The sequence below is a fragment of the Cavia porcellus genome, unplaced genomic scaffold (genome assembly GCF_034190915.1).
Source record: "Cavia porcellus strain 051 isolate PalLab524CR breed Dunkin Hartley unplaced genomic scaffold, mCavPor4.1 scaffold_2, whole genome shotgun sequence".
NCBI classification, from domain to species: Eukaryota; Metazoa; Chordata; class Mammalia; order Rodentia; family Caviidae; genus Cavia; species Cavia porcellus.
In genome coordinates, this window is record NW_026947485.1 from 96091868 (window position 1) to 96107021 (window position 15154).

The 15154-nt window shown below is 35.9% G+C and overlaps 1 protein-coding gene across 1 annotated transcript in view; it reads left to right on the top strand.

The window, feature by feature from the left end:
* Acadsb (acyl-CoA dehydrogenase short/branched chain) overlaps positions 1–13075 on the top strand; it is a 38360-nt gene extending 25285 nt beyond the window's left edge. The window contains exons 8-11 of the mRNA XM_003479622.5: positions 2624–2713; positions 6900–7037; positions 9144–9243; positions 9932–13075. Coding sequence (XP_003479670.2) covers positions 2624–2713; positions 6900–7037; positions 9144–9243; positions 9932–10002 — 399 coding nt within the window. The 3' untranslated portion in view covers positions 10003–13075. The remainder of the gene's footprint in view (positions 1–2623; positions 2714–6899; positions 7038–9143; positions 9244–9931) is intronic.
* Positions 13076–15154: the final 2079 nt, after the last annotated feature.

Sequence of the window (15154 nt, forward strand, 5' to 3'; positions counted from 1 at the left end):
ATTAAATATGGAAATTTTTTTTTAAAAAAATCAACCTTTCAAAACATAAAATTCATTCTGGAAGAAACTTCTAAAATTAGGAAAAAATAATTATCCTACTGTGTAAAGGTGTCTAGAGATAATTAAAGATTCATTCTTTTGCATGTGAAAATTGAACAATTTTTTGTGACACAGTAATAAAATAGTTCCAGTTACTTAGGTATGTAAGATAAAACTATTCAATTTTTACCAGGTTTGCCCTTTATAATACAGACTTCATGACATTGAACTTGGGCCTCAACCACACTCATCATGTGCTCTACATCTGAGCTACAACCTCAGCCCGCCAAACCTACTCTCAAATCAAATCTTAGCTAGGTTTTCTGCAAAGCCAAATTGTAAGTTACTAACGACTACTGGCATATTTGTACTTTGTAAAGTTTTTCTGTGGTTTAACTTCATCACATATGGCATTAAAAGCTCCAATACTGGACCGCATTGTTCCCAGACATAAATAATATAGATGTTCTGGCAGTAAAATACATGGCATGAGCTTTAGTCTAATTACTCCAGGTTATCTTATAATCTAATTAAAAGCTAAGGTCAGGTAGTTATTATGTCTCAATGGATGCCTTTTACAGGAGGCGGCACATATAACAGTGAACTAAAGTCATCTATTTTCAGAATTCTGCAGGTAGAGAAAATTTGGTCTTTAGTGTTTATAATGGAAACATTTCACTGAGCTGGAAACACCTATTTTGATTTTCATCTGATAGGATCAGTTTTCATGTTGGTACAGGCTATTATCTTTATGTCTTAATTGTTAGTTTTAAGAGTATAGTGAAATCATCTTTTTTTTTTTTTCTGATACCAAGGACTAAACCCAGGACCTTTCACACTAGGCACGTGCTTTGCCACTGAGCTATATCCACTGCCCTTTTAAAAAAATTATTTTGAACAGGATCTCACTAAATTTCTCTGATTAGCCTCAAATTGCAGTCCTCCTTCACGAGCCTCCTAAGTACCTGGGATCACATGTGCCATCACACCCAGCACAACATCTTAGCTCACAACAGAAGTGCAGTGAAGTTTAATTTGTGGGTTTGGGGACTTTTAATATAATCATCTGTTCTGCAGGAAGTTCAAAATAAAGGCTTGAAGCAAATGTGAGTAGCTGGGGATTTAGCTCAGTGGTGTAAGTGCCTACCTGGCAAGCACAAATTGTGAGTTTAATCCCCGGTACCAAAAACAAAAAAAAAGTGAGTGAACAGAAGTGAAACATTGATGTTTGTGGATATTTCTTTCAAAAACTTTATTGGTTTTTTGCTTTTTTTAAACCTTACATAGTTTGACATAGTTATAATAGTGATATAATGGCTACTAGTGTTGAAATTCAGAAACCATTTCTAAACTGGAAATCATTCAGTAGATATGAAAATTGGTTAGTAATGAGAGTTCAGCTAAAATCACTACCACATCCTGACTTGTTCTTCAGGCATATAAATTTCGTTTTTGCCACATGCTCTCTATCAGTTGTTTTAAACCGCAGCTGTACATTAAATCACCCAGAGAGTTTTTAAAATGCTGATTCTTAGACCTCACTCAACCTCCAACCCAATTCCAAGATTTGAATTTACTTGTTGTACACAGATGTTATCCCTGGTGTCTTAATTACTTTTCTCATTGCTGAGACAAAATACCTAAGATCAAAAGTTACAAGAGGAAAGGCTTTTGCAGCTCATGGTTTGCAGAAGATTAAGTTCATAGGGTTCACTAGTTCATACGTCCAAGACAGGGTGGCATGGAAGAGGAGAAGTAGTTCATGATGGGCAGAAGGCAGCAAGCAGCTGACTAGCAAAGCAACAAGTGACAATAACAGCCCCCTTTCTGTCCCTTATATTCTATTCAGGTTATCTATCTTTTTAGGGTAGCATTCACACACAGGGTGGGGTACCCCTAATACTAGCATTGTGCCATGAATCAATCCTAATATCACATCCTTATCCTAGCATCACACACTCGAGAGCCAGTCACTTCCAAAAACCCCCACCTATGACCACATGAGGCTTGAGGGTACATCAGATGTAAACCATAACATTTGGGCAACGGTATCTTTTAAAATTAAGTTTCCCATGTGAATCTGATTTGTATGCAGGATTGAGATATCCTGCAGCCTTATATTCTGATGCCCTTTCCATTGAAACTCTTGTTAATCATAAACAAAATGGACAAGAAGGTAAAAAGTAAGGAAGTGACCCTCTACAGTTTGATTTCTAGGATTGGGGGAAGCACTCTACAGTCTTTGAGACCACTTCTAAGCAAAGCTTCTGCAGCTTACTTTATTCTAGAGAATCAGAGCATTAAAGAAAGGATTCCTGAACAGTAGGCTGGTGTGAGTACAGCCATGCCAAATGGTTATTCTTTGTGCTAGAAAACACACGTGTTCATATGAAATCACACTATATTTTTTCCCAACTACTACAGAATGCAATGGATAAAGATGTGAAATTAACATACACCTCACAGTAACTTCAGTTCTTCTCTACCTCAATGATTCTATCTCACTATAAAAAGAATTTACAACTTAAATAAGTAAAAACATAAGCTTGTAACAAAATAATAGATTCGAATGTATTTTTAACAGATGCTGGGACTGGCCCAAGGATGTTTTGACCACACGATTCCATATATTAAAGAAAGAGAACAATTTGGCAAAAGAATATTTGATTTTCAAGTAAGTGACTAGGCTCTTTCCATTGTACTTGACTTTCCCTTCTTTCATTTAATAAAGAGTTGTGTTGAAAAGCCATGGAGAGAATCTCTTAGAGATTTTATGGGGAGAGAATCTTGGGGAGTGTAATTATGAGTGTCTTAATCTTTTTCAATGCAGAACTACAGCACTAAGGCCAGGCTGTGGCCGGATTCAGGATGTCTTGGTGAACACTGTAGAGCCATGTTCTCACTGCTTCGTAAGCCTAGGCCATGAGATCTAAAGTCAGGCTTCTTGTTCAAAGCCTAGTTCTTCCAGGTATAGTTGAGTATCCCTTTTCTGAAATGCTTCGAACTGGAGTGTTTCTGATTTCAGAGATTTTTGGATTTTGGAATATTTGAATGGATTTAATGAGGATTGAAGTATAAACATAAAATTCATTTATGTTTTATATATACCGTATCTAACCTAAAGGTAATTTTACACAATTTTAGTAATTTTATATATGAAACAAAGTTTCATTGTATGGAATTTTCCACTTGTGGCATCATGTTGACCCTCCGAAAGTTTTAGACTTTGGAGCATTTGGATAAGGAATGCTCATTCTGTACTACCTGTAAGCCTTGAGCACCTCTCTAGCCTTAATTGCCTTATCTGTGAAATTACAGTACAGGTGATACAATGTTTCCCATTTTTAAATTAGGTTCATATAAAGTGTTAGTACAGTGCATGAGCTTAACAATGCTCAGTTGAATGGTGACTTGTTATGAGTCACTGTTCAGAGCAGACCCATATGGCAGTCTTTAAGGGCACTTTGACACATGCACACTTTGCAGTGGCAGATACCATTGAGATGCCTTCAGCAAAGCATTTTGAGAAATACTAGTCGTGTCCATGTCTTGTCTTTTTAGAGCTCCCTAGACAGTCAAGGATTCCTTGGTAGCTAGGAACTTCTTATCCACTTGAGATTTTTGTCAGGCTGGGAGTAGCCTAGAATAACAGCTTACTAAGACTTGTAGGCAACCTGACATGTATTACCTGAAATTCTAGAATAATTGCATCACATGGTTACAAAACGTCCTCTTAAAGTAATAAGAACTAAGGAGTAATAAAACCCAAAATGTATAAATTTTGTTGTAAAAAAGAGGGAAAAAAAGAGCTCTAAAGGATACAACAGCAAGTGTGTTTAGGGGTGTTAAATAGCTGACCATATTAATGTTTTTGGTTAGATCATTGAACACAACTGTTTGCAGTCTCACTGTTTGAATGTCCACTTTGTATTCTTGGTACTGTGATTTGAGCAACTATTTCTAAGATGATAATATGTAATCTATTAACTGGTGATTTCTTACTGTTTTTTTTTTGTGTGTGTGGGTAGTTCTGTATCACTTGTACCCTTACACCGCTTTGTTTTGTTTTGTGTTTTTCTTTTTCCTTTTAAATAAAATTTTAAAAAAAAGTCCTCTTAAGTATCTCCAGGTTCAAAGTAGTTTCTTAACACACTAGCAGCTCCATGATACTATACTGTCTTCAAGTTTATGATGACTAGGCATCATATGAAAATACCCAGATTATGCTTGTATAAAGATATGAGGCTATGGACATGCAGGGTCAGTCTAAGATCTTGGAATGAGCATGGCAGTGTTGGCCACTGGCTTGCAGAGGCCATGTTTCCATTCCCATCCTGTAAACAGGATACAAGTCACACAGATGGTGGGTTTCCAAGACCATATAGCTAGCGCAGTATTTTCCAAAATTACAGGGTTTTGTGTTGGCTTCTGGTCTAATATTCATTTCATTATACTTGCATACTATCTCAGAGTTACTTTCTACATAGATGGCAGTGAGGGACAGAAGTGAGGTAGGGCTGTCGAGGCTTTTGTTCTTCATATACACCAGGGAACTGTACATGTGTGTGTGTGTGTATATCATTTATATACCTATGGACTACGTATGTAACAGAATTAGGTATACTGTATGGATTAGGTATACTAATAGGTATAATCACAGCATTTCTGGAGATGGCCAGTCTGGGTAGATTTGATTTGATTTGGTTTGATTTTGGTTTTTTGAGACAGGATTTTACTGTGTAGCCTGAGTCATCCTCAAGGTCGAAGCCATCCTCCTGCCTCAGGCTCCAGAGAGTTGGGATTATAGGTGTGAGCCACCATGCTCAGCAACTCTTGGTTATTATTTTTGAAAAATAGAAATTTGATGTTAGAAATTAGATCTGGGAATATAGCTCAGGGGCACAGCACCTGCCTGGCAAGCATGGGGTCCTAAGTTCAGTTCCCGGTACCAAAAATAACTAACTAAATAAATAAGTAACTAAAACCTGCAAAGCTATTTATAAGGCTTTGAATGAAGCTTGTACTGAGTTTCTCTGCATACTTCATCTCACCAGAGTGATTTACTTTTGGCGTTATATGTGTTCTTTCCTTTCCATCCTCTAGAGAGTAAGATCTTTGAGAATAGGGATCAAGTCTGTCCATTCTTATTTCCTGCAGTTTATTCGGTATATATTTGTTGAACATGTTCTCCATGACAGGTCTTGTGTTTACAGTGTAGTTAGGGAACCAATATTCAGCAGTAGTGAGTTCTCACTGAACAGGAAACATGCCAGAGTTTGTTTCCATGCTCCTCATGGTATCTGGAGATTTAACTGAACTAAACATATTTTGCAAAAATAATAAGAATCTCTAATTCCACATAAAAAGCCATTTGAGATGTCTAGAATGGTAATGTTAGCATAGAAATAGGCAGATTGCTAGAACAAAACAGGCCAGAAGTCAACTCACACATGTGTGTAAATTGATAAATGACAGAGATAACATTGTAGATCACTAAGTAGGAATGTTCTCTCTGTGTAAAAAAATGAAACCACATACAGAAAATCTATTTCAGATATATTAAAAAGTAATGTAAAGTAAACTTTAAGGTTTTATGAGCATATCTTTATGACTTCACATTTGGAAAAGACTGCATAAACAAGACACAAAAAGACTAATTATGATGACTAATCACAGTTGGTAAGCTTGACTATAAAATTTCTCTTTATTAAAAGATGCCATAAAGTAAAAATATAAATCATAAGGGAGAAGAGAGGTTCCCTGCACATAGCATTGTGGGCATTCAGTTTATTTTTATGTTTTATATACTACATTATACACTTATTTTATAAATGTTAAACATCATAGAAGTAAAAAGAACATTAGAATATTTGCAAAAGAAAGAATAAACTACTTGTTTTCAGTTTATCCTTCCTTTTTGTTTAAGAAAGGTCATTCTAGGATTATTAAGTAATTGCCTTAATCAAGGTTCTCTGTGTTACCTAACATTTGTTGCACAGTTATATTTATTGTCTTTTCCCTGCTGGACCCTACAAATCATGAAGACAAGGAGTTTGACTGGAATCTCAACACAGTGCCTCCATTGCTCAGCACAGTTCCTGGCATAGAGTAGGTGCTCAATAAACATCTGGGTGAATGGATAGGTTAGACATGATAAAGCATGACGGTTTATAATAATCATATGTACCTATCTATCCAGGAAAGTATTTATAGCTATAATCTATATTTTGAGTTACCAAGTCACTTATTTTTCTTATTAACATTTAATGACATCTGTCACTTTCTAAACTTTCAAGATGGTAGCAGATTTTTTTTTAGAGTGGTTTTAAGATTATTCTATTCTCTATAATCTTAAAGGAGCTGGCACCTATTATCGGATATTACAGTAGAGTCTCTCTAATAAATTTATTTGAAAGAAGAAAACTGTTTCTACAAATATTCCTTCATTTTTTGTATCTAACAACATCTAATGCTTTAAGCCCATAGGAAAAATCAAAATTTTCTTAACTCAAGAAAGCATATATTCAAAGTTTTAATGTGTGAGGCTTTGACTCAAGCTTAATTTTGATCATAAGGAGAATTACAAACAAATATTCACTAAAGCATCTAAGTTTTTAAACCTGATTTTGTGATAATTTATTATTTAAATCTTAACAATTAGGAAGAATTACATGAACTTTGAAATTTTTCTAGGACTAAAAGGCTTCATAACACAATGTTTTCAACTTTTTAAAAGAAATGAGCATGAATTTCTTTTGTGTTATATTTTAAGTCTGTCACTGTTCTGTGTCTTGGCAGGACCTAAAGATAAGCTGTGTTTTGGAAATCATAATTCTGCAACTTATGCCTGGTTGTTACAGGGGGTCCAACACCAAGTGGCTCTCGTGGCCACTCAGCTGGAAGCTGCGAGATTACTAACCTACAATGCTGCCAGACTTGTAGAACATGGGAGGCCATTTATAAAAGAAGCAGCGATGGCTAAATATTATGCATCAGAGGTAAAAATAAAAGTCAATTTTCACTTATTTTCAAATATGTTCTTAATAATTTTTTAACTTGAGTGTTTGTTTTTCAGTAAGTACAACAGACTTTTCAATTTTTATAGTAGGAAAACGAAAAAGTAAAACTACTATAGGAAATTGTTTTAATTTTGTAGGGTCTTGGTATTCCTATGAGTGGCCCTGTTTGATAGCCACTCTTGAAAACAAAAGAGAAGCCTTTCTGAATAATGGCATTGAGTTCAGCACTTCAAATTGGGGCGGAAAGATTGCCAAGGAAGATCATATGCTTGTAACACAAGCAAATGAAGTTAGAAACACCAGGAAAAGATTGTCTATATTTTTAATGCTTTCTACTTAAACATATGCATACTTTTTAACATGTTAGAGTTTGAGTGGAGAATTTAGCCAGGTCATTGGCAGCTGTTTCCTTGCTGGAGTACATCTGACTCATTTCAGGACTTTACATACTCATTTAACCTCTCCACGGCTTAATTTGATCTGTGCCTCAAGCGCCCTTGTGACTTCCTGCTAAATTATCCAGGCTTATTTTGACCCATCCACCTGGGGCACCAGTCAGAAACTTAAGAGTCATCTTGATACCTTTCTTTCATTCCTCCCCACCAAATCCATCATCAGTTCCTGAGGATTCTACCGCAAAAGAGTTCTTGAGTTGATATATTTTTCTCTCTTGCTATTTCATCCATCTAAAGTATGTCATTTCTTGACCAAACTATTGTTGACCTGACTACTCTTATGGTCCCTTTTACTCCAAGCCAGTCTGTCTCTCTTTTCAAAATGCACCTGAGTTCATGTCACTCTAGCTCTAAGATTTAGTATCTCACAATAACTATTTTTTATTCATTTCCTATCACCATATTACATATTACCAAAAATCTAGTAGCCTAAAACCATTCAGTTTTATTACTCCCCACCTCTAGAGGTCAGAAGTCTAAAATGAGTCTCATTAGGATCAAATAAAAGTATCAGAAGGGCTGTCTTTCTGAAGGCTCTAAGGGAGAGCCCCATTAAGCTTCCGTAGGCTGCTGACCATTCCTTGGCTTGCAGCCTCCTCTTCCATCTTCACACCCAGTTATGTAGTAGGCTCAAATATCTCTGTGGCTCTATTCTCTGTTGCAATAGTCATTGCCATCAGTAACTTAACTCTTTAACTCCTTCTGTCTTTTGTAAGCAGCCTTGTGATTATATTGGATATACCCAGATTATCCAGAATAAAGTCCTTATCTCAAAGTCCTTCATCTAATCCCAGCTACAAAGTCTCTTTGGCTATGTGAGGTACTGTATTCCATTTTTGTGGACGTCCTTGATTAGGCTGTGCATATCCCCAAGAAGCCTTTATCAATAGTCAGATTGCTGATTATTTTCTAAGGCTGGCCTGCCCCTCTTCTCTTTTTACCACTTACCCTGATCCCTGCCCACTGATTCTTTTAGGTCGTTAATGCTGATGATCCCTTTTATCCCTGAAGGCCTTTGCATGTACTATTCCTTAGCTGGAAATGACCTAACTTATTCTTTAGGTCTTATCCACACTGTTCTCAAATATCCCACTGTTTAGATCATATTAGTTTTCCTAGAAGAGTTTTCTTTTGCCCTAGACAGTTTATGACTGTCTGTGCTTAGAGGTTTAATATCTTTTTCTAATGCCTGTCAGTATCAAAGGGCCAGTGACTACCCACTTCTGTCAGGATTGCAGAGTCTTTGGCATGAAAGCAATGTCAATTAGAATTTACTAATAAATGATACCTATTGGCAAGCATTAAGTATCAACAGTGTTCTGATTTTCTGGGCTGTGTATGTATCTCAGAAGTAGAGCGCTTGCCTGGTATGCACAAGGCTCTAGGTTAAACCTCCACAAAGGAAAATAAATTATTTTATTAAGGAAATAATTTCACGAATTCATAGGATATTTTATAGAAATGGCTAGAGAATAGGACTAAACAGACTATGCTTGTTTCTAAAGTAATTCTTCTAATCACCAATCACAGTGAAATCATATTGCTAAAAGTATCACAAAGAGGTATTTCTAATATATAAGTTAAGTGACTTCAGTGTGCAATTTGCTGCTTTTTAAAAATTTTTTGATAGATTGCAGGGCTTACAACCAGTAAATGTATCGAGTGGATGGGAGGAGTAGGCTATATTAAAGATTACCCTGTAGAAAAGTACTTCCGAGATGCAAAGATTGGTAAGTAGATTTTTAAACATTTTATCTGGGTTGGTTTGCCTTTTTGGGTGTTTGGGCTGTTGTATTGGTTGATTCTGTTTTATTACTACCAAGGCAAAGATAATCCCAGTTTCTTCAGTATATGTTTATTGGCTTTTTTGTGACTGTATTTTTTCCCTACTTCTTCCTATCAAAAAATGGATTTATATTTTAAAAATATCAAATCACCTTTTAAAATGCCTCAACAGTAAAGCTACAACAAAATCTCCTATCTTAATTTTTCTTTTACTAAAATTGCTTTTTTGTGTGATCAGTGTAGGTAATGCTATTGAAGCATTGTTCTAATTGCAGAAGTGAAGTGCCTAACCAAGCCGGAGCAGTGCAGTGCTGTCCTACCAGAAAGAAAAATAAACACAACACCTCCAAAAGCTGCCTGTTCCTTAATAATCTTCTGAGCATCCATCGATAGTTTAGGAACCAGAATCTTCAACTTAAGAGCTGATTCTGGACATCAATACAGCTAATGGGAAATTGCCGTCTTAGTCAAAATTACTTTGTCCCGCAGTTCCATATTCCAGGGACATTAAATGATGTTATTAGTAACAAGTTTCTAGCAAATACAGAGGTGATATTTATAGCATTTATTTCTCATCTGACTCTTAACTGTGGGCCTGCTCCTAACTGTTTACTTTGCTCCCTTTCATTTTAGGTTCAATCTATGAAGGAGCTAGCAATATCCAGCTGAACACCATTGCAAAGCACATCCACGCAGAATACTGACACCGTCAGCCTGGGCCCCTCCCTGGTGTTCCTCACTTTAAACTGCTGTGCCTTGTTGGAGGAGGGAGGGAGCGTTTTATTGAGGCCCCTTAGGCGTGATCCTCGCGCTACACATTTTCTCTTTCCGCTTTCCAGTCTGCTTAAGTTAATCACAGGAAATTATTTCAAAAATTTGAGAGGCATGCACCCCTATTTTCTCCAAAACTGTTTTTAAATTTCTGTACATATTTATATTATCATCTAGTTTCAGAATACATGTAAGTTTCACTCTATAAACATTTGGAAAAAAATTTAGAAAAATGAAGACATTTGAAGTATTACTTATAGAAATAGTTCCTCAGGGGCTGGGGATTTAGCTCAGTGGCATAAGCGCCTGCCTTGCAAGAAGGCAGTCGTGAGTTCGATCCCTGGTACCGATAAAAAGGAAAAAGACAAAAAAAAAAGAAGTTCCTTTATACTCCTTCTAAATTTTTATATTATGGTACCAATCAGCCACAGTTGATACAGTAGTCAATTTTTATTAAATACCTTATAGATTTAACTGTTAAGTTCTAAATGAGGTATAAACTGATAAAAATTTATTTGGAAAATCTAAAACTTTTACTTGTGAATATCAGAATGAATGGGAAATAAGAGTGTAACTTCGTAATTCATAGAATTGAAAAAAACCATTATTTTAATCAAGTAAAATAATATAATTTGTTGCTATAAATGGCCTGTGAAAGTTTTAATTTCATGAAGGTTTCAGCAGGTTACTTTTAAAAACATGTCCCTGCATTAGTTTTCAACTATAAAGTTGGAATAATTTGGCTTAATAATCATTGTGTTCAATATTGTAATATTGTTCCATACTATTTTCCACTATTATCCATTGAATGCCTCAAACTTCATTCTTGAACTTCATCATGAATAGTAAGTTCAGAAATTAAGCTGTCTTTTTTTTTTTTTTTGATACCAGGATACTCATGACCTACTGCTTGCCAGGTGGGCACTTACGCTGAGCTAAATCCCTGGCTCAGAAATTAGGTTTTATTTCAGTGACTCCTGAGAGAGCAAGATCTTGCCCCCATAAGAAATATATCAAGAATCTCATGAGAAATGGGGGATCAAAGGACAGTGTAGAGTTTGAAAAAATATACTCAATATTAAAATAATTTTATGTTTAGGATGACAAATATAAATCTATTGTTTTATAAAACAAATGATAGATTTAGTCCAACAAATACATAATAGAGGTGCCATTTCTTCAGTATTAGGGTTTCTCAGTCAGGAAGAAAACAAATCTTCTAGTACAGAGCCTGAGTCCTCAAATGAGAGAAGTGGACAATAGATAAGAGAGAGTATTCTGCAAAAGGGAGTGAGTTTGACATGAAAATGTTCCAAGGCCCCGTGAAAATCATCACTGCTATTAAACAAGAAGCATTTTAGTTCTTTAATGAAAGGATGTTTGTTAAGAAAACCTGACTTTCAGAGTAATTTTGATTTGCACATTCATGTTTATTGAATTGGCTTAATTTTTACAAAGCAAATCCTAGGTAAATATTCAAAATTGTATAAATACAGTTATGATAGCAATTACATTAAAATATTAGGAAGAAATAAGAACAGATTTAGACCTTGGACCCAAAGAGAAAAAATCCACTTAATTTTCAAATAGGATGATGATGAGAACCCCTCATTCAGTCTTTCAGAACCAAAAGACAAGAGTAATCTGATTTGAAAAATAAGGAATCGATAATGTGCCTTAAAGGGGGCCAGACATCTTTAGTTTCTGCGATTATATGGAAGAGGTGGGCTTTATGGATTTTGAAGTAGGAGTCAACATTTGTAAACTGAGCACCAAAATTTTCCATAATAAACCTCCTGTTCAAGTTTGCAACAGAGAGTCTTCCATATATGTCTGAACCTTGAATGTATATTTAATATAGACAGATTTGTAATTATATCTTCATTTTGTGCATGTTTACAAAAAACAGTCAAAATTAATAACTGTATTCTGTTATCCCAGCATTTTGAGACAGCAAGCTATGAGACACAAGTTCAAGCCCAGCTTGGGCAGTTTAGTGCATTAGCAAGACCTTATCTCAAGATAAGAAAATAAAAAGAACTGGGGATGTAGCTTCGTCAAAGGGCCTGAGTTCAATCCCAGAGCTGAAAAGGTTTTAAAAAATAATATAGTTAATATATAATTAATATATAATATGTAATATAATTAATATATGTTAGTAAATGTTCATGTTAATATCAAAGAAGAGTTTCCCTGTAGTCCTTCCATCATAGCTATTCTGATCACCATGACTCTGGGGTTTTTAAAACTATATATTGAGTTTGTGTGTTGTGGAGAGCCACACATTCTTCTCCTGAAGTCTCTTGCTATAATTTGTTAATTTCAGGATTGGCTGTTGTGGGGCTCAGAAGATGGAGAACTGTTTTTATTCACATTTGTATGAATGGAGCTGGTTTCAACCCAACTGCCAAGAAAGAATTGTTAGAGTTTTCATTTTACAACAGGAAAACGAATTAGTGTCAATGACTTCAGAATCATGCAAGACTTTTGAGCACTATCCTGCCAATTCCCTCATTTTGAAAGTAATTAAAGGATTCTTGGTATAAGTTATTTTCCCAAGATCCTGTATCCAGAGTCAGAGACAACAGTTGAAATGTACTGGCCTTCAATTCGGTGTTCTTCCTGTCATTAAATATTGCCCCTGTTCAACAGATTCGGAGTTTGTCCTTGGTCAGTATTGTTCATTTCTTTGAGTTTTGGCTGGTAAAGAATGAACATTACAGAAGCATTGTCACTGATGAGTGTCATCCCTTACATGTATCAATCACTTGCTAAAAGTACTGCATTGGCATTTGTTGAGCTCTGTTAGGCTGTGTCTGAGATGTCAAATGCAAAAATTATTGTATGCAATTGTTTGTATACAATGGTTTGCACTGTGCTGTATCCGACTGGTCTACTTTTGCTGATCTGTCATAAAGTGAAAGTTGTATTTTAATAATATATATTAGATTATATTCATTTTTATGAATCAATATTCTATAAAGAATAAAAATATAAATTACTAAATTGACTGTTTTTTTGCTACTCTGATAAAGTAGAATTCACTGGGTATGATGGTGCACACCTGTAATCCCAGCACTGAGGAGACTGAGGCAGGAGGATTGCCACAAGTTTCATGCCAGCCTGGGCTACATAGTGAATCAAGGCCAGCCTGAACTTCACAGTGAGACCCTGTCTCAAAAAAAAGAAAAGGAAAAATTGTTTGTTACACATACAGATGAAATAAGAAATAATGTAATCTTCCTGCATGACACATCTTTATTTACCAAGCCACTAGTTTACGTCTCATGTAAGTCAATTTTTTTCATTTTAGAGAAGAGATTTTATAATGCAGGCCAAGTTTAAATTTGTGATGCTAAAGAAAATTTTGCCAGAGTACCCTTCACACCTCCCCATGGCAAAATAAGCCCTTCTTGAGTGGGGAGGTCTCCTCTTTTGAGCATATCATCATAGCACAATATTATCTTGCTGATAACTTGCATCTGTACTTTGTGGTATTCCTTCTGGAAATTTTACATTATTGTACTTTTTATCTCAATGATAACAGATTATTTCTCATCATTTTCCATGTTAGTTTAGAAATCTAGATAGTATTCTCTCTCTGTCTCTGTCTCTCTGTCTGTCTCCCTCTGTCTGTCTCTCTGTGTCTCTGTCTCTGTCTCTCTCTCTCTGTCTCTGTCTCTCTCTCTCTCTCTCTCAATTCTGTCATTCAGCAACATGTTTGAGCTGTTGCTAGGGCCAAAGTACTGTGGGCTCTGAGTACCTTTGCAGAGATGAATAACAGTAGCTCCTTATTTAAATGTTACCCAGCTCAATGTTTTTATTTTCTTCCATTTTCATTACTATATCTTGACAAAAAAAAAATAGTTGAAAACTACCAAGTTCAACCTTCTGAAAGGATTTCTTTGGAATTATGGCACATGCTAACACCTCTGGTGCTTTACCAGCTGCCAGCCATTTTTCTTACAACCCTTAATGCTGTGCTCTTGTATCCTATTTTACAAACAAGGAGACGGCATAGAAAAGTAAGCTGCTCCTTGGTACAGGGCAGAAATGAAATCCATAGTCAGGTAGCCTGGCTGACAGAGGCCTTCTCACTTTCATTCCTTTGGGTCTTTAAGCCTTGTCTGTCTTCAGGAGCCTTCCAGTAAAATACCATTACCAGCTATCCTCTTATTAGCTAATGATCTCCATGGATGGATTTCAGATCTTTTCAAGCAGAGGCACTCACTGAGACCAGGGTTTAGAAGAAAAATAAATAGGTGTGGTGGGAGCATATATTTTTGGGAGAAAGAATGGGATAAAGCTGGGATATAGCTGATGTTGAGCTCTTGCCTAACATGCGCAAGATCTTGGGTTCCATGCTCAAAAACAGAGTATGAGGGAGTAGGTCAACAGGGTGATAGGAAGCTACAGTCAGAGGGATGAGAAAAGCCCTGAAAAAGGAACTAAGAAATCCCAAAGAGCCATCTTCCCACCTCGTGCTGTATGTAATATCTGATTCAATTTGGAGGGAAAAAAAAAACCTAAAAGCTAGGTGTGGTGGCGCATGCCTGTAATCCTAGCACTCGGGAGGCTGAGGCTGGAGGATTGTTGTGAGTTTGAGGCCACCCTGAGCTACAAAATAGCTCAAGACCAGCCTGAAATGCATAGCGAGACCCTGTCTCAAAAAAAAAAACCAAATGAAAAAAGTTACCTGGAGTGTGAAGAATGACAAGAAATTATAATAAAAATCTGACTGATGGCTACAGAGTTTTTGGATTGCAGTTATTTGTACACAGAGTTCACAATGTGAAGAAAAATCTAACTTTGCAGTTTTTAAAAAGAAGTCATGGCAAGTAGACAAAAATAAGGGTAAATAAGGTAAGATAATATATGAAAGTTGAGATGAGTTAAACCTACCTACTTAAAAATGTTCAAATGAAGCAAAAGAAACTTAAATCCTAGCTACCTACAAATAGAATAGAAACCCCTAAAAAAAGACAATTCAGGAAAGTTCAAATAGATAGAAAAAGGCCATTCTTATGAACACTGCAAAAAACAGAAGCAGGAGTAGTAATGTTAATATCTAACACAACTGAATTA